We start from the raw sequence: 19,361 nt of genomic DNA, 5'->3' as shown, positions 1-19,361 counted from the left end.
TTGGGTGTGCACGCAGGGGAAATATAGCCTCAAAGTTGCTAGTTTTCTCTTAAGTGCTCTACTAGAAGTTTCAATTGAAGAATGAGCTATGTCCTGCTTGGGTCTCCAGAAGTAATAGACAAGTGTTGGGTGTCCTGTGTCGGTAGGAAATGAGAGCCTGTAGCTGAGAATAAACAACAGTTGCTTGGTAATAGGAGCTCCTTTCATTTAAAGTTGGAGGCCTGGCTGTGGGGGCAGGGGGGGCTCTGGGGCATTCTGGCTACCACCTGCTTGGGACCCCCCAAGGTGAGGTCAGTTTCCCAGAGAACTGAGGTACCATTGAGAGCCAAATTGTTTTCCCAGTTTGTGCTTCTTTTGGCCTGCCTATAAAATCACTGTTGGGATTGAGCAGCCACAGGCAGCTTCAGGATGTACCCAACTGAAGCCAGAGCTCATGCAATTCTGGAGCTGTCAGGGACCCTGCTTTCCCGTGTCCATGCATTCAGTGTGATTTGAGAGGACTGGCTTCAGAAGCCCTGGTCTCAAGTTTTGGCCTTGTTTTGTTGCATTAGTCCCTGTCATTATGGGAAACCTCAGATAAATTTCTATGTGTCTTGTCCTGCTTTTTAATTACAAGAAGAGCGTAGTAACTTCTGTCCTAGTCAGTTTTAGGGTCATCAGAAAGATGCACTATGATGTCTGACAGCCCTTTTGCAGCTGTAAAGGTCACATTCAAATAAAAACCAGGTCAGGAAGAGTTGAAACAGGAGAGAGTTGGTTCTTCCTCAAGGAGTGACAGTTGCTGGCAGATGCAAGCAATTGTATGTGTTCTAAAACGAACAGGAATAGTTAGAGGGGCTAGGGGCATGGTTTTGTCTTGCTTAGGTTGTTGAGGTAGAATCTCAAGTAACCCAGGCTGGCCTCAAAATTGCTTTGTAGCTGAAGGAAACCTTGAACCCTTGATTCTCCTGTGGTGGGGGTGAGGAACATGCTCTGATTGGGACTTTAATGGGTGAAAAGGTTGTAACTTGAAGGAAAGAGATTGCAGGGATAAGTGAGTGGAGGGCAGTGTTGAGGATAAGGGGTTCTCTGGGTATCTGCTTCCTAGCAAGTGAGAGCATTTTTAGATTCAGTTTGGAGGAGGTTTTCCCTCAGGTCAGTGAAATGTAAATGATTGTTCTCAACCACTGCTGCTGTGCCCAAAGCTTTAAATTAAATCTCAGAGGATTTTATGTCCAGAACCTCTGGTGGAAGGACACCTGGCTGAAGTGTGTGGGAAGGGAGACTTGGTGGCTCTTCTTCATTTTGAGAGGCATACATTTAAACTCGGAGTGCCCAGGGCAAATGTAAAGGGGGGGCACACCCTCCTACTCCAAAATGCCCATTGAATTTTCTGGCTCCTCTCTGGGGCTCTTCTTCTTATTTAATTTAAAAATTTTTAAAGTTTATTATTTGAGAGGGGGGGGGGGGAAAGAGTCAGAGAGAAAAAGAGAGAATGGGCATTTCAGGGCCTCCAGCAAATGAACTCCAGATGCATGCACGCGCCACCTTGTGCATCTGGCTTATGTGGGTCCTGGAGAATCAAACATGGGTCCTTTGGCTTTGCAAGCAGTTGCCTTAACAGCTAAGCCAGCTCTCCAACTGATTTTTGGTTTTTGGCTTCCAAATGAATGGTAGTATCCTGCCTCCCTTAAGTACCTAAGACTGTGGTTTCCTACATCCACAGCCCTGTCAATAGGCAGGATCCTTTTTTTTTTTTTTAAATTTATTTTTTTCAAGGTAGGGTCTCACTCTAGCTCAGGCTGACCTGGAATACACTGTGTAGTCTCAGGGTGGTCTTGAACTCATGGCGATCCTCCTACCTTTGCCTCCTAAGTGATGGGATTAAAGGCGTGCACCACCACATCCAGCTTAATAGGCAGGTTCAGTAGCCAGGTTGCCCTGAGCTGGAGTAAGACCCTACCTAGAAAAAAAAATGTTGCCAGATGTTCTGCAAAGTGCCCCTCCTTGAGAAGATTCAAAGGCAGCGAACAAATGGTGGATCCTTGATTCAGCTATGTATCCTAGATTTATTGTCATAGTCCAGCCTCTTTATCATGCCCCTAGCCGGAAAAGCTGTCATGCTCTTTGCCAGACCTGACACCAACTGGAAAAGGGTTTCTTATTTCCCTGTCACATCCTGAAATGAAAATAGAGTGACACCAACATCATCCCTGAGTGAGCCAGTGGCCGGATGTTAAGAGTCAGAAAAGGGATTGGTGTTCTGGGGACATTTCTGGTTAGGCCTAGCTTTGGCTAGGCAAATGGCTTCCTTCTTCCTCAGCCTCCCAGAGGTTGTGCAATGTCAGGATGTCTTGAACTCTCCTGTTTGTCACTGTAGGCTGTGATGGACAGGTGGCCACACGTCACCCTTGATGTCTGGCCGATCTGTATGGATGTATTCTATTGTGCAGTGGTCTCTTACAGCTTTTAGGGATATGGCTTTCTCCCTGAGCTTTGGGACAGCAGTGAAATGTCCTGGCACAGAGGGTGGGCATTGGCTCCCAAATGGAAACTGGGTTCATGGAGAGGCAGATAAAAGGTGGATGGTTCAATTAGTGGAGCCTGTGGATAGTCTGTTGCACCTTGTGATCTGCCACTGAAGAGGCAAATGCGCTGTTGTGAAAAGATATTGCTACAGCTTGTGCCCCAGAAGCTGGGCTGGTTAGACCCTGCACACAAAGAAAGGGATTCCCCCCAGGACAGATCACTTGTACCTCCCCTCTCTTAGGGTACTCTTGTGTTTAGGGAGGAAGTGGCGCAGCATATTTTGAGTCATGACTGACTCCACACTTTCTAGGTTCTTTGACCCGGGGACAGACTAGACTGTGACCCAGCATATGTCCCAGGTCAGGCTGAAGTAGCCTAACCTAGTTCCGGCACCAAGAGATGCACTTGACCCCACCCCGGGGATCTACGGTGCACTGCCTTACTTCACTCGCCCTTTTCTCCTTTTCTTCGATTTGGGGTATGGTTGTCAGGCTCACTCACCAAGTACAGGAGTCAGTCTCTTCTCCTTACTGGTCCTGCGTGTCCTGTGCTTCCCCAACCTGTGGTGTTTTTCCTAGGTATGTCGTGTCTAGTGTCCTCTGCTCATGCCTCACAACTGTCCACCGTTCTCAGCCTGTCATTTTGGAAGCAGCCTCAGAGAACTAGCTTCATTCCATGTTCAGTCTTTCTGTTCCTCGAACCTCATTCCAAATAACTCAGTCTTTTTAAAGAGAAGAGATTCGGCCGCAAAATTCCCTCGTTTTTCCCTGTATCTTGGGTGGCCCGAGAGTGAGGGTTGAATACTTTGCTCCCCTCCCCCAGAGGAAAAAAAAAAGAAAGAAAGAAAGAAAGGGAGTGCGCCAAGGAGAGCTGCCTGGCCAATCGTAGCTCTGAGAAAGTTTGGTTTGTGCTCCTGTTTCATAAGGCTGATTGGAGCAGCCTTGACTGGGAGGTAGAGTTCCTCCCCAAGGGATTCCGCGTACTGTTACACGGCTGTCGCCGCCCGTGCGTGTCCTTTCAGCACAGCCGCCCACCCTCCGCGGCCCCCCGCTCCTCCGCCTCCTCTTTTTTTTTTGATCCACTGTCTCGCTGGCTTTCTGTGTCCCTCTGGCTCCTACCATTCTCTCTCCTTCCCTCCACTCTCCTGCAGCGCCACGCCGATCGCAAACCGCTGAGAGTTTGCAGCGCCGCCTCCGGGGACCCGCGGCCGCCGAGTCCCGCTAAGGCAGAGCCGCGAGCCAGCGAGCGAGCGCGGCGGAAGACAAACAAGCGGGCGCGCGGGGAGCCCCAGGAGGGCCGCCGGTGTCTGTCGGTCTGACCGGCGGCTGTCGCGGGATCGCCCGGCCCGCGGCGCTCGGCCGGGAGGAAGCCCGGGAGGAAGCGCGCTCGGCAAAGTTGCAGCGCGGGCGGAGGCGCGCCGCGTCCCCTCCTCCTCGCGGCGCCCCGGGAGAAGGAACTCGCTGTCGGCGCAGCTCGGGCGGCGAGCGCTTCCCACCGTGAGCCGGGCGCGAGCGAGGCGGCCGCGAGCCCCGATGCCGGCGGCCAACATGATGGAGAACCTGCAGCTGCCCGCCCTGCAGGTGCCCGAGCCGCAGGGCGCGCCCGACGGCAGCCCCGCGTGGTCCAGCTCGTCCACCCCCACGCTCCGCCGCCGGCGCTTCAAGATGCGCCGCATGAAGAACGTGCAAGAGCAGAGCCTGGAGACCGGGCTGGTCCCGGACCTGCCGGGCGTGCTGGCCCCGGGCAAGGAGTTCCTGCAGCTTCCGTCCATTGAGATTACGCCCTCCAGCGACGAGGACACCCCGTGGTCCAACTGCTCCACGCCCAGCGCCTCCCCGCGCCGAAAGCGCTTCCTGCTCCGCAAGTGGCTGCGGGTGAGGGAGCGGAAGGAGTGCAGTGAAAGCAGGTAGGTCCCGGTTCCTCCCCGGCCGCGGGCCCCCGGGCCTCCCTCCGCCAGTCCCCAGAGCCTTCCAGGGCTTCAGGGCATCCCGGTGGAAACTTCCGGAACGACAGCAGCAGTCTCTCGGGGCCTGAGCCGCTCCAGGCGCGGAGCTGGTCTGGGAGCCTCGTAGTGTATGACCCGTTGATACTCATTCTAGCTCTTGACCCTTGCAGTAGATGACTAATAAAAACACAGCAGCCAGTCCTTACTGGTCCCACCTTGTGTTCTGGCCACCGTGGTGAGCACTTCACCAGCTCCCCAGATTTCATCTGCAGGCCAGCCCTGAGGTAGACTCTACCTTGGGTCTCACTGTACTAATGGAGACGGCTAGGTTGAGCGGCACTTCCACTTGCATTTATGAACTGCATTTCAGTTTTGGTCGTTTGGTTGCCTACACTAGAATGCCTTACACTGACCTCCAAGTGTGGATGTGGAGTATTCACAGAGAATCCCATTTCCTACCGCATCAGAGTCACATTTCTATACCACTGTGGCATATGCCAGCTTCGGTCTTGTTAGGCACATATGGTATCTGGTTAGGAGGACATGGCTTTCCACATCTGAGTTGGTGTGAAGTCCATTGGGCAACTCTACCAAGCCTTCCTGTGTTCTGCTTCCTGGAGTTATGTTTGAGGCCGGTCCATGCCTATAGGAGGCACCGACTCTGGCCCATTGATACCATGCATCCCGACCCATTTGCTTTGGGTCTAGTGCTGCGATGCTTAACAGACATTGGAGCTGTTGTGAGGGGTAACTGAGTCATAGGCCACTCTCCCAGGGAACCCTTGACCCTGCCTGTACACTTTCTTTCATTTCTTTCCATTCAACAAGCATTTATTGGATGTTCTTGTGAGCGCATGAATTTGGGTAGAGTGAGGGGATGGGAAGTTGAGTAGGATAAGAGGACACTACTATAAAACAACAATTATAAGGGGCTGAGAGTGTAGCTCAGTGGTGTAGTGCTTGCCTATCAAACATGTGATTTTGGGTTCAATTCCTTGCACAGAAAACTATAAATAAAATAAAATACATAAAGTCAAGTGGTACCCACCTGTAATTCCAGTACTTGAGAGGCAGACACAGGAGATATTTTTAGAATTTGAGGATACCTTGGGCTACATGGCAAGATTGTGTCTCAAAGAATAAAGAAACTAAGACGTGAGTTTTCCTCTCATTGAGGAGATGGAGCCATTGGAAGATGTGTACTATGCCATGTTGCAGTGATTGTACAAGAAAAGAGAATCCTGAGCTGGGCGTGGTGGTGCACACCTTTAATCCCAGCACTTGGGAGGCAGAGGTAGGAGGATCACCTAAAGTTCGAGGCCACCCTGAGACTACATAGTGAATTCCAGGTCAGCCTGAGCTAGAGTGAGACCCTACCTTGGAAGAAAAAAACCAAAATGACCAAGAGCAGCTTGTGGGAGGAAAGAGTTTATTTTGGCTTACAGACTTGAGGGGAGATTCCCTGATGGCAGGGGGAAATGTTACCATGAGACCATGAACAGAGAGTGGACATCACCTTTTGGTCAACATAAGGTGGACAACAGCAGCAGGAGAGTGTGCCAAAAACTGGCAAGGGGAATCTGGCTATAACATCCATAAGCCTACCCCCAACAACACACTGCCTCTAGGAGGCTCCTGTTGAAGCTTGCAAATTGCCACCAGCCAGGGACCTAGCATTCAGAACATATAAGTTTATGTGGGACACCTGAATCAAACCACATTCTGCCCCAGCTCCCATAAACTGATAAACCATACATGATGTAAAATACAATGCATTCAGTTCAACTTTAAAAGTCCCCATAGTATTTTATCAATTCCAGTGATTTTCAAACATGCCCATAGTCCAAGATCTTTTAACTGAGCCATAATATGAAAAAAAAAAGTCACAATGCACAGAATTAAATTTCATACTCCAAGAGATGGCATTGGGCAGAGCATAGAAATATTGAGCAAATGCAAGATTTAAAATTAACAGGGCAAACATCAAACTCAGTAGCTCCAAATCTGACAACTTTAGTCAGTGACAAGTCTCCAAGTCTGTTAATTCTAACCAGTGACAAGTCTCTGGAGTTCTAATTCTGCCCTTCCAGCTAGGCTACTCACAGTCCTGGAAAATTTCATCTGGTGCCAGCAGCTCTCCCTGGCAACCATCCCATAGTTCTGGCATCTCCACTGGGTCTCCACTGCAACCCATGGTTCATCCTCATGGCTCCATCAGGCCTCCCCACAGGTAATCCAACAAGCCTGCTTCACATTGCCCATGGCCATTTCTAAAATACACTACCATGTTGCAAATTCAGTGACCCATTCGCTAATCTCCATAGTAACAGGTGGGCTACCAATTTGTTAATCCTGGGGAAATAAAACCAACTTTGAAGATCAGGACACTCCTTCAGCATTCAGGCCCTTTCAAAATAGTCTACCTTCTTCTGGTTGTCCCAATGCAGGTCAGCTGATCCAGTCTCAATAATTGTAATCTCTCAAACAATTGCCGCTGAATGGGCAGCAGTTTAAACCCAAAGATTTCATTTTTTTTTTTTTTTTCTGTACCATATCTCTCTGCTCCCACCAGTTCATTTCTACACAATGCAACCTTGCACAAGTTCTCAGGTCATGGGAGACAACAAGCAATAACAGCAAGCTTCTCACACAAACTGCTTCTAGCCCAATCCAGGCAAAGCTCTTTTTTCACTTTATAAGCTAAACTTCATAGTCCATAGTCCTTAATGCATTCAGGCCTCTCAACTCTTGAGAATAGTCTATCAAGCTGTACTTACAGCACTGCAAGGTGTCTCTTAGGCCAAGATTTCAAATCCTTACACCCTTCCCCTCACAAATCAACTCCAAATGACCAAAGCCACAGTTATGTTTCTAGCAGCAACAGTCCCATTACTCTGGCACCAACTTTACTGTTGTAGTTAGTTTCAAGTTGCTGCACAAACACCCAACCAAGAACACCTTGTGGGGGGACGCTCCATGATGGCAGGTGAAAACAGTGGGTTGAACAGAGGATGGACATCACCTTCTGGCTTACATCAAGTGGACAATAGAAGCAGGAGAATATGACAAACACTGGCAAGGGCAAGTTCGCTTGAACATCCATAAGCTTGCCCCCAACAATGCATTGCCTTCAGGAGGATCAACTTCCTAAATTTGCCACCAGCTGGGGACCTAGCATTCAGAACACATAAGTTTATGAGGGACAGTTGAATCAAACCACCATAGTAGTCCTGGTTTTGAAAGTTATGTAAGGGTATGATGGGATATTCTCTTTTTATTGAAGTAGAGATCATAACCTTAAAAGTAGGAAAAGCTTTTTATCTCTTAGGTATAGTTTAAGGTAGTTATTTCACATGGTGTCTTATTAGATTCGAAGAATGTATGTAGCTCCTCCTCCCCTCATATCCATGGGAAACTGGTTTTAGGACTTCTTGCAAGAACCACGTTCCTTATGTAAAATGGCATGGTATTTGCACACAAACTATGTACATATACTTTAAATCATCTTTAGATAACTTATCTAGCATAATGTAAATGCTATCTAGAAAGCTGATAAACTGTATTCCTTAGGAAATACTTAAAAAAAAAAGCCTGATTTGGGTATGGTGGTGCATGCCTGTAATCCTAGCACTAGAAGGCTGAAATAGAAGGACCTGGAGTTCAAGGCTAGCCTGGCTGTTGCAGTCAGGTTTGCATTGCTAGTAGAAATTACCCAATCAAGAGCAGCTTGCGGTGGGAAAGAGGTTTATTTTGGCTTACAGGCTCGAGGGGGAAGCTCCCTGATGGCAGGGAGAATGGTGGCATCAGCAGAGGGTGGACATCACCCCCTAGCCAACATACGGTGGACAATAGCAACAGGAGAGTGTGCCAAAAACTGTCTTGGGAAAACTGGCTATAACACCCATAAGTCCACCCCCAACCATACACTCCCTCCTGGAGGTGTTAATTCCCAAATCCCCATCAGCTGGGAACCTAGCATTCAGAACAACTAAGTTTATGGGGGACACCTGAATCAAACCACCACACTGGCCTATATAAAATTCAGAAGAAGTCTGAACTATATAGTGAGATCATGTCACTTACAAACAAACCAACAAGCAAACAGACAGACAGACAAGCAGAGTGGGTATGTGTTCAGTATAGATGCAGCTCTTTTTTTTTTTTTTGAATACTTATGCCTGTAGTTGAATCTGCAGGTGCAGAATTTGTTGATGTGGAGGGCTGGGGTGGTTTGATTCAGGTGTCTCCATAACTTAGGTGTTGTGAATGCTAGGTTCTCAGCTGATGGAGATTTGGGAATTAACTCCTCCTGGGGCAGTGTATTGTTGAGCCGGGCTTATGGGTGTTAAAGCCAGTTTCCCCTTGCCAGTGTTTGGCACACTCTCCTGACACTATTGTCCACCTGATGTTGGTGAGGAGGTGATGTCCACTCTCTGGTCATGCCATCATTTTCCCTTGCCATCATGGAGCTTCCCCTAGAGTGTGTAAGCCAAAATAAACTACTTTTCCCACAAGTTGCTCTTGGTTGGGTGCTTTCTGCCAGCAGTGAGGACCTGACTGTTACAAGAGCCAACTGTGTATCTAGGAAAAGGCAGATTCAACTCCAAAGTTGCCTAACTCAATTATCTACATTTTTCTTTTTTTTTTTTCAAGGTAAGGTCTTGTTTTAGTCCTGGCTGATCTGGAATTTACTATGTAGTCTCAGGGTAGTGTGGAATTCATAGCAATTCTCATACTTTGCCTCCTAAGTGTTGGGATTAAAGGCATGCGACACCACTCCTGGCAAATATCTACTCTTAATCAGTTTACACTTCCTCTCTTGGAATCTGTCTAGATTCTCAAATAAAATCCCATGACTTTAGGCCTTGAAGATGAAGGCTGTTTGGAAATAAAGCAATCTGTGAAGGGTAACCTGAAGGTTTCCACCAAGATTACTGGAAAAGGAGTTAGCCTTTACAAGCAACAGGAGGCAGAAACCTCAGACTTAAAGTCAAAAGACTTGATTCACTGAGGAATCTTCGACACTTGAGTTTAGCTTCATGACTGTTGCTTCATTTGTGGACGGGGAGATCCGTATGTTCTTGGAAGGTCACGAGAGTAATGCATGTGAAGATGTTTTTATAAACTTCCTTTGTTGTTCCGAGCAAAGGCTTGCCATTATTCTGTGTGCCTCACGTGGAGTGGATGTGTGCTTTCCAAGTATGAGCTTCCTGAGTCGCATGTCCCAGAGCAGCACCTGGGTCTCCTTGACACATTATTTGACATGGAAATGATGCTTAGAAAATGATTGTGTTGCTCTAGCTTGGATTAGGGAGGATTAGTATAGCACAGAATCTTTCCTTGTCACATTCTCCACCCTAAACCCACCTCTCCATACAGAGAAAACCACCTTTGAGGATTGCCATGGAATTCAGTCTAATGTAGTAAACAGGAAGAGTAAAGAGAGGGCCATAGCTTATGAATTTTAACTGCCAACTTGAAAATATGGAGGGTCAGAGGGTCTCTTTCTTCTTAAAACCTAGAAAGAAAGAAGTGGACAAAGTGGTAAAATTAGCATGATTTGATAGGAGATCATTTTATTTTATTTATTTTGCAAGGAGAGAAAGAAAAAGAAAGAGAGAATGATGAATGAATGAGAATGGGCATGCCAGAGCCTTAAGCTACTACAAATGAACCCCAGATACATGCACCACTTTGTGCATCTGGCTTTATGAGGGTACTGGAGAATCAATTGAACCCAAGTTGTCAGGCTTTGCAGGTAAGGGCCTTCTGCTGAGCCCTCTCTCCAGCTCCATTGTTTGGAGACCTAAGGACCAAGAAGAGCAGCAGTGGGGCCAGGTGTGATGGTGCACACTTGTTATCAGTGTTGAGGAGGTGAAGGTAGAAGATCAGTAGTTCAAGGTCATGCTCAGCTACACAGTGAGTTTGAGGCCAGCCCAAGTACACGTGACCTTATTTATAAGCAAAGAAGCACACAGGAAACCCAGCAATAAGGTACTCCGAGTCTAGTCATGCTGCACTCTGCTCTACTGGGCCACTCGTGGTGATCCATACATGCTTATTTATGGATAAGTTACTAGTGAGTAATTCCCTTTTCTCTGTTTGAAGTGAAATTTTCCTTATTCAGGGTCTGAAAATTTTTCCTGGTGAGGTGAATCTAGAGCTGAGTTTGTTTCTTTTTTAACAGTTAAAGTGAAATATAATTTACCTACCATGCAGGGTGCTCATTTAAAAGCATTGAATTTGGAGTTGGGAGTTAGTTATTAACATACATAATTTCCAGAATGGAAAAATGTACTTAGCCCATTTTTTTATTATGTTTATACATATGTACACCCACTCTCTAAGTTAATTTTAAACATTTTTGTCAACACACACACAGACACACCTTTTTTTTTTTTTTTAAAATTTATTTATTTGAGAGCGACAGACACAGAGAGAAAGACAGATAGAGGGAGAGAGAGAGAGAATGGGCGCACCAGGGCTTCCAGCCTCTGCAAAGGAACTCCAGACGCGTGCGCCCCCTTGTGCATCTGCTTAACGTGGGACCTGGGGAACCGAGCCTTGAACCGGGGTCCTTAGGCTTCACAGGCAAGCGCTTAACCGCTAAGCCATCTCTCCAGCCCCAGACATACCTTTTAACTAGCATTCTTAAATGTCTAATTACCAATATAGACCACCATTCCTAGATTACCAGTAATCTCTCTGTGGAGAGTTGAATTTTAGTGGGAGAACAAATGGCTACTGATGAACATAGTTTGGGCTTGAAGGTGACTGTCAGTCTGTCTTCTGTTGCTATAACAAACCCAAGAGGACTAAGTACTTTTTTTTTTTTTAACTTTTTGAGACAGGGACTTCTATAGCCAAAGTTTGCCTTCAATGCCTCTTATCCTCCTGTCTCTGCCCATCAAGTGCCAGGATTATAAGCGTGTGCCACCATACTTGTCTAGACTAGGTAATTTATAAGTTTACTCGATTCTTACTTCTGGAGGCCAGCAGTCCAAGGCACTGACATGCGTTTAGCACCCAGTGAACACCTTGTTCCATGGAGAAGGGGATAACAAGCAGGACAGTGCAAACTAGTGCCATGGTGAGGTCCTTCCTCCTGATCTCCTCTCATTCTAACTACCTCCCAGAGGCCCTGCCTCCAAATACCATCACCATATGAATTGGGGGATTAAGTTTCTTTTTTGGGGGAGGTGCACACTATTTGTATGTAGGCAGTGGTGGTGGTAGTGTGTGTGTGTGCATAGTATGTGTGGTATAATCACATGTACATGCTCATGGGGCACCCTGTGTGCTTTCTGTGGCAGGATACATTCTATGGTGGCCAGAGGGAACATCAGAGGTCCCTTACTATCACCCTCTGATTCTCTTGTCTCTGCTCCTCACAGGACTGCAGTTACAGGCATTTGTGGCCATGGTCAGCTGTTTATGTGGCTCCTGGGGACTGAACTTGTGTGGTCAGGCCTTCATGCTTGCACAGAAGTGTTCCTTTATTTATTTTTTCTTCTTTAGAGAGAGAGGAGAGAGAGGGAATTGGTGCACCAGGGCCTCAGCTACTAAAATCAAACTCCAGACCCTTTGGTCACATAATGGGCATGTGTTACTTTGTGTTTGTGTCACCTTTGTGCCTCTGGCTAACTTGGGGTCTGGAGAGTAGAACATGGGTCCCTAGGCTTCACAGGTAAGCACCTCAACGGCTGAGCCATCTCTTCAGTCCCAGAAGTGCTCTTACCTGTAGAGCCATCTCTCCAGTGCAGATTTTTTTAAATAAGCTATTTTGAGGCAGGGTCTCATGTACTTTTTTTAGACTGGTCTCTGGTCTGAAGCTTTCAATATAGCTAAGGATGACCTTGAATTTCTCATTCTCTTGCCTCCACATCCTGAGTGCTGAGGTTATAGATTTGTACCACCACATGTGCTTTATAGTGTGCTGGGGTGGGGGGTGGGGGAGGGCAAACCCAGGGCTGTGTGCATGCTAGGTAAATACCTGTTCCAAATGAACTATATCCCCACTTCCTTCCCCCCTCCTTTTAAAAAAATGATGCTGGGGATTGAATCTAGGGCCTCATACATGCTAGATAAGTGCTTTGTCATTTTGCTACACCCTTAATCTCACACCTTTGATTTTTTGAGATAGTCATTATAGGTAGCTCAGGGTGGTCTTGAACTCAGGAGTCTCCTGCTTCTGCCTCCTGCATGTTAGCATTACAGGCCTAGGTCGCAATGCCCAGTTCAGAGTTCTTTATATACAAGGAAGATTCAAGTAAATAGGGAGTTAGTGTTAGTGTCAATATCAGTTCTGAATTATGTCCTCCGAACTTGATGGGATAAGCCCTTCAAGTTAGTTCCATAACAGATCATCATTACCAACAGAATATACAAAGGGAAAAAATAGTACCTGTTGTCTTCCTAAATTTCATACTTAAACTTGGTTGTGTTAATTGTTCAAAACCCAAACTGAGGATCAGATCCCCTCACTTCCCTGAATTCTGGCAGAAAGTCAGAAGTCAAGCCATGCACATCTTTCAGGATGACATCTTATGAGAAAGAACCAGAACTCACAGGGGCAAGTGAAGTGGGCAGTGGCCAGCTGTGGGCTGTGTTTCTGGAGGATACAGAACCATCTATCTCTGCTTCTCTCCTGTGGACACATTCTTAACTATGACCTTTTTCACTGCTTTTCCTTTAGCCATTCTGTGTCCCCTTCCAGTGGACATTGCCACCTTGTCACAGCCCCATACAGTCTGGCAGGCTGGTAGCTCCCCATAGCCTCAGGGTTTTTGTTTGCTCCTTTTGGTAGGGGACCCTACTGATCCTGCCCAGCCTGCCAGGCTGGGCTAGTGCTATTTGCAGGTATACAGGATTGGGATCTTGATTTTCCATCCCCTTCCTGTGATCCTTGTAGGAAGACTTGATTCAGATTCAGGGAAGTTTGCAGGGGAGCAGAGTGACTTGTGCTTACAATATTTTATCAGCAAACAGTTATAGAGCTTACCATGCAGTGTGTGCCCTGCTGGGTATGAGAAGCATAGGGAGCATGCTTCTTGTTTTATTTAAATATTTATTTATTTATTTAAGAGAGAGGGAGAGGAGAGAGAACATGTGCACCAGAGCCTTCAGCCACTGCAAATGAATGCCAGATGCATGTGGAAACTGAGATGGTGGGAATGGAGTTCTGTGGGTTGATTCCCACTGGCCAGGTTCCCCTGTGGGAGCTGATATTTTGAAAGTTTCCGTGTGGCTGTGTACGCAGCCAATTACAAGAGACTGGGATGTTACGTGGGGCAGATTAACAGGTAATAAATCTGCCCCTGTTGGCTATTTCCTCCCAGACACTGTGTATCCTCTGGTTGCTAGGCTAGTCACTGATAATTGCTTCTAGTGTGCTCAGTTTTCATTAAGGCGTCTGAATGGCTAAGCTGCCAGTGGGGAGTTTTCTTTGTGACCTCAGTGGGTGAGCAGGTGTTTAAGATGCTGACTTGGTTGCTGGGAAGCGCTTCATGAATTGGGGCCTTTGGCTTCTTGGGATTCAGCCCCGCCCCCCACATACACCCTCTGTATGAAATCATTGTGTCACTTGCCAAGGGGCTGTGGTACCAAGTGAGAAGGAGGACATAGCCTTCCTTGCTGTGGGGTCCCATGAGCCTTTCTCCCTGGATTTTGGAGCTGGAGCATCCTTTCTTTTTTCAGATGAGATGGTGAAACCTCTCATGGATATGACTCATGAAATTTGTATGTGAGCCTTCATGTGGAGAAGGAGATAGGACAGAGATGCTTTAAACTGGTGAAAAGAGATGTCAGACAGTGGTCCGTTACCCTCATGCCGCCAAAGGCAGGAACATCCTCTTAGAAGTAGTACTGAGCTGGGGACATAGCTCAGTGGTAGAATGCCTGTGTAGCACATACAAGGCTGTAGGTTCAATCCTCACCACCTCAAAGTAATTAAAAAATAATTAATAGAGATAGTATTGGTTTCAGATACTCTGTTATGTTTTTAAAATTTATTTATTTATTTGATACAGAGAAATAGGCAGAGAGAGAGAGAGAATGGGCATGCCAGGTCCTTCAACCACTGTAAATGAACTCCAGATGTATGCACCTCTTTGTGCATCTGGCTTACGTGGGTCCTGGAGAATCAAACCTGGATCCTTTGGCTTTGCAAGCAAATGCCTTAACCCCTAAGTTATCTCTCCAGCCCTCTGTTATGTTCTTAATTATGTTTGTGGATGTTTGGATAAGGCCACAGCATTTAAAATCATTGTTAGAATAACATGTCTGTTTATTAGCTAAGATTGGTGGTCTACAAGGACAGGGATAAAAAGATCATGGGACATTTCCTTAGAAACCCTAAGAGATTTAGTTGCTTCTTTGCTTAATGTTTTTTAAAAATATTTTTATTTAGTTGCAAGGAGAAAAAGAAAGAAAGAAAGATAAATAAATAAGTAAATAAATAACTAAATAAATAAGCTCACCAGGGCTTCCTGCTGCAGCAGATGAAGTCCAGATGCATGTGAGTCTGGCTTTACATGGGTACTGAAGAATTGAAGCCAGGCCAACAGGTTTTGCAAGCAAGTGCCTTTAATTGCTGAGCCACTTCCTCAGTCCCTTGTTGGCTTTACTTTGGTCAGATGGTGTGAAGCCCTTTCTTTTGCTTCCTTTGCACATTTTCTGACTGGGCTGAGACTTTGGTCATTCAGCCCTGACCTGCCGGTGAGATGGAGAGCTGAGGCGACACTGCACGTCACAGTGCAGGCCTGGATTGCCAGCTGGGACACAGGCCTCCCACCCGACACCCTGACCAATACCAAAGGACCGACGGAGTACCTGAAGCAGCTGCATTCTTTTTAAGGTCAATCCATCATCATATTCCCGTGGGAAATCCTGGCCCTGGCCTGGAGTCTCTGCGTCTCAAACAGGGTACAGAAGTTTGCAGCCTTGCTGCTTCTATCTAGTTGGCAAGTGTAGCCAGCAAATGATGAGACTGAAGGAGGGAGCTAGAGAAACAAGAGCCCACTGAAGAAGGGAACTCAGGCTGGAGAGATGGCTTAGCAGTAAAGGCCTTTGCCTGCAAGACCTGAGGTCTTGAGTTTGATTTCCCAGGACACATGTAAAGCCAGATGCATAATGTAGCATCGTTTATGGTGGCTGGAGGTCTTGGTTTCCCCATTCTCTCTGTCCCTCCTCACACCTATAGTGGCTCACACCTTTAATCCCAACATAGGTATGGGGGTCATTGTGAGTTCACGGTCAACTTTTGAGACTACATAGTGAATTCCAGGTCAACCTGGGCTAGAGTGAGACTCTACCTAAAAAAAAAGGGGGGGGGGATACTTAATCCAACTTTTGTTTAGAGGTGGGGCTTGTGGGAAGTGATAAAGATTGATCATTACATAGGCGCTCTCAGGATTGACTCTGATGGCTTTATTAGAAGACACCAGTGATGCAGTTACCTTCTTATTCCTGGCACAAAGCACGCAACCAAAAGCAGCTTGTGGGAGGAAAGGGCTTACTTTGGCTTACAGGCTAGAAAGGAATCTCAGTAGTGCCTGGGGAAAACATGGCATAAGCTGGACAGCCTCTCATGATGGTCAACATCATGTGAACAACAGCAGCAGGAGAGTATGCTAAACACTGGCAAGGGGAACTGGCTGTAATATCCATAAGCCCATCCCCAACAACACAACTTCTCCAGTAAGATCCAATTCCCAAATTGCCATGAGCTGAGGATCAATCATTCAGAACATGAATTTATGTGGGACACCTGAATCAAACCACCATAACCAGATAGATGCATATATGCCTAGAATCTTTCTCTCACCACAACTCTGTGCTACATCTGGATTCTGTGTGCAAGAAAAGGACATCACCAGATGTGAACCCTTAAGCCTTCAGGATTGTGAGCTAAATAGACTCAAAAGTATGGTTAGCCAGGCTTTGTGGCACATGCCTTTAATCCCAGCACTCAGGAGGCCGAGGTAGGAGGATTGCCATGAGTTCACGTGTAATTTTTTCTCAATCAGATTTTCTTTTTAAATGAAGGACTCTTCAAGTCACAAATCACTCCATATTAACAGCAGTTCTGATGTGTCAAAGCGACTCATTATGAGTGTAAGGTACTCTTCTCACTGAAAATTCCAAGGGTTTTAGGAGCTCTGTGACTGGAACTGGGGGACAAAGGCCAAACATATTTTGTGTTACAGCACAGGCCACCCCTTGATTTTTCATTGTGGACCTCTTATAACAGAAGGATTGTCGCAGTTCACAGATACTAGCACATTACTAGAACCCCATTTAGTCATGAATAATTAGTGTAGTTCATCATTGTATCAGATGGAATATCTTCCAGTGGGAGGCCACTTGAGTTTGTAGATTTCCATTCCATCTTGACAGGTTCCAAAAGCAGGTGGTCTCCATGAGGTCAGCCTTCCCCTTTGCAGGGGTCTGAGATGTATGAGCTAAGTGTCAGTACCATCTCTTCTGCTGACTCTCCATAGATGCTAATGCAGAGTTGGATTAACTTTGTCACATAATTCATTTGCTTATTTAATTATTTATTTACTCTTAGTTGTCCGTCCTTCTCAATTTATGCTCAGACTTTTCCACCTTTGGAGGGAACATTAGGTCCCAGCACTGTGCTGGGCCAGACTGCTGGCAGGAGTATTATAGTCTAGCAAATGACTCCTTGGCCACCACGCATAAAAGGGAGTGTGACTAGGGCAGGGGGGTGGCTATGTTGGTCACTAGGCAATATAGCTGTGTGGTTTTATTTGTTGTTGTCTTTTCTAAAATGAGATTTCTCTTTAAAAAAAAAACATTTTTATTTTTATTTATTTATTACAGTCAGAGAAAGGGGGAGAGAAAGAGAGTGAGAATGGATGTGCCAGGGCCTCCAGCCACTACAAACGAACTCCAGATGCATGTGCCACCATGTGCACATGGCTTATGTGGGACCTGGAGAATTGAACCTGGGTCCTTAGGCTTCACAGGCATGCACCTTAACCACTAAACCATTTCTCCAGCCCCTTTGTGTGTGTGTGTGTCTGTGTGTTTTAAAGATAGGTCTTACCTGGAAATCAGGATGTACCTGAAGAAATCAGGATGTACCTGAAAATGACCTTGACCTTTGATCTTCCTGCCTCCACCTCTCCAGTGCTGGGATTATAGGCATTTACCACCACATCTGGTTTATGCAGTACTGGACACTGAACCCAGATCTCCATGCATTCTAGGCAAACCTTCTACTGACTGAGCTACATTCCCAGCTCTGGATGCCTTTATTCTTAGCCCCGGTTGTGCCATGTGAGGTTAAGGCACAACCTGTTTGATGAGGTCTGTGGAAGTTATAATAGTGGTTTAAAAATCTGTTTAGTTTCTTAGAAATTATTCATGCTTCCAGCACTTGTAGTTGCAGCTCAGGTAATGTGACTACGGCATAAGGCAGCAGCAAGAAAGTTGAGGGCTGGGAAGATGGCTCAGTCTAACCAACTGAGTGCTTGCTATCCAGGCATGAGGACCCGAGTTTGGATTCTTGGAACCCATAGAAAAACCTGGGCGTGGTGGCACGCACATGTAATCCCATTGCTGGGGAGGCAGAGACAGGAGGATCCTGGGGCTTGCTGACCAGTTAGTCTCACTGAATTGGTGAACTCCAGGTCCAGTGAGAGATGCTGTTTTAAAAATAAGGCAGAGAATCATTGAGAAAGACACCGGGCATCAGTCATTGGCCTCCACACACATGCATATGTATGCATCTGCACACACACAGGTAGACACAAACATATGACCACATATACATACAAGCATGCTACACATACTCACACACACACGCAAAAGAGTAAATATGAAAACAAGTTGAGATGACATAAGGAAGAAAGAAGAGGAAAAAAAAGTAGGGCCAAAAATATAACATGCATGAAGCCCTGGTTTAACTTTTAGCACCAAAAAAAAAAAAAAAGAAAGAAATAGAAATAAAAAATAAAAAAAATTATAGTCATTTGCTGAAGTTTGACTCTGTTTTCAAAAAGTTAATCTTCAAATCTGCATGTCAATGCTATTGGGAGGTGGGGCCTTCAGAAGGTAGTGAGAATAGGGTGAGTCCTGAGGGTGAGGCCCCATGTTGTCATTAGTGACTTTATATGATAGGACGATACATCTGAACTACGTGGTGCCATGTGGTGACACCCCTCATGCTTTTTTGTTGTTGTTGTTTGTTTGTTTTTTGGTTTTTTGGTCTTTCAAGGGAGGTTCTCCCTCTAGCCTAGGCTGACCTGGAATTCACTATGTAGTCTCAGGATGGCCTCAAACTCACAGTGGCTATCTTCCTACTTCTGCCTCCCAAGTGCTGGGATTAAAGGCTTGTGCCACCATGCCCGGCTTCCCTCATGTTTTGATGCCTAAAAAAGGCCCTCACCAGACACTGACCATGTACATGCTGATGCCATGCTCCTAGACACCACAACCATGACCAAAATAAACTTTTATTCTTGATAATTACCCAGTGATACTTACTTTGTTTTGCAGTGGAATTCTAACTATAGGAGTGATCAAGCAAGCATTCTCTCCTCCTTTTCTTCCCCAGATATGCCACAAAACAGGATAATCTACCCTGTGGGGAACCCTTGGTTCCTGCGATGTTGGTTGTAAGCACAGGTTTATGATCCATTTTTCTTTCAACCTGCTACTCAGAAAAGGGTAGCTCTCTGCTTACTGTAGGATAGCTTGAGCTTTTATAAAGTGTAGTCCCTGTTTTACATCAACTGTGAGCACACAGTTGACTCTAGCTACCTTCAGAAAATAGATCGAGGTTCTTTTGATGGTGTTGAAGTCTCCTACTGCAAATCCCCATAATATCTCCACGGGGCTGCACTCCATATCCCCATCTATCCTTTTACTAAGCCAGGTT

General features: G+C 46.2%; 1 protein-coding gene across 4 annotated transcripts in view; it reads left to right on the top strand.

Annotated features, from left to right (window-relative positions):
- Nucleotides 1–4,040: 4,040 nt before the first annotated feature.
- Nucleotides 4,041–19,361, top strand: part of Gramd1b (GRAM domain containing 1B) — a 183,186-nt gene continuing 167,865 nt past the window's right edge. For all 4 annotated transcript variants that reach the window (XM_045145819.1, XM_045145818.1, XR_006636261.1 and 1 more), the window contains exon 1: nt 4,041–4,414. In XM_045145819.1, coding sequence (XP_045001754.1) covers nt 4,041–4,414 — 374 coding nt within the window. The remainder of the gene's footprint in view (nt 4,415–19,361) is intronic.

This window comes from Jaculus jaculus, chromosome 3 (assembly GCF_020740685.1).
Source record: "Jaculus jaculus isolate mJacJac1 chromosome 3, mJacJac1.mat.Y.cur, whole genome shotgun sequence".
Classification (NCBI taxonomy): domain Eukaryota; kingdom Metazoa; phylum Chordata; class Mammalia; order Rodentia; family Dipodidae; genus Jaculus; species Jaculus jaculus.
The sequence above is the reverse complement of the archived record's forward strand: the minus strand, read 5'-3'. Positions and strand labels throughout refer to the sequence as shown.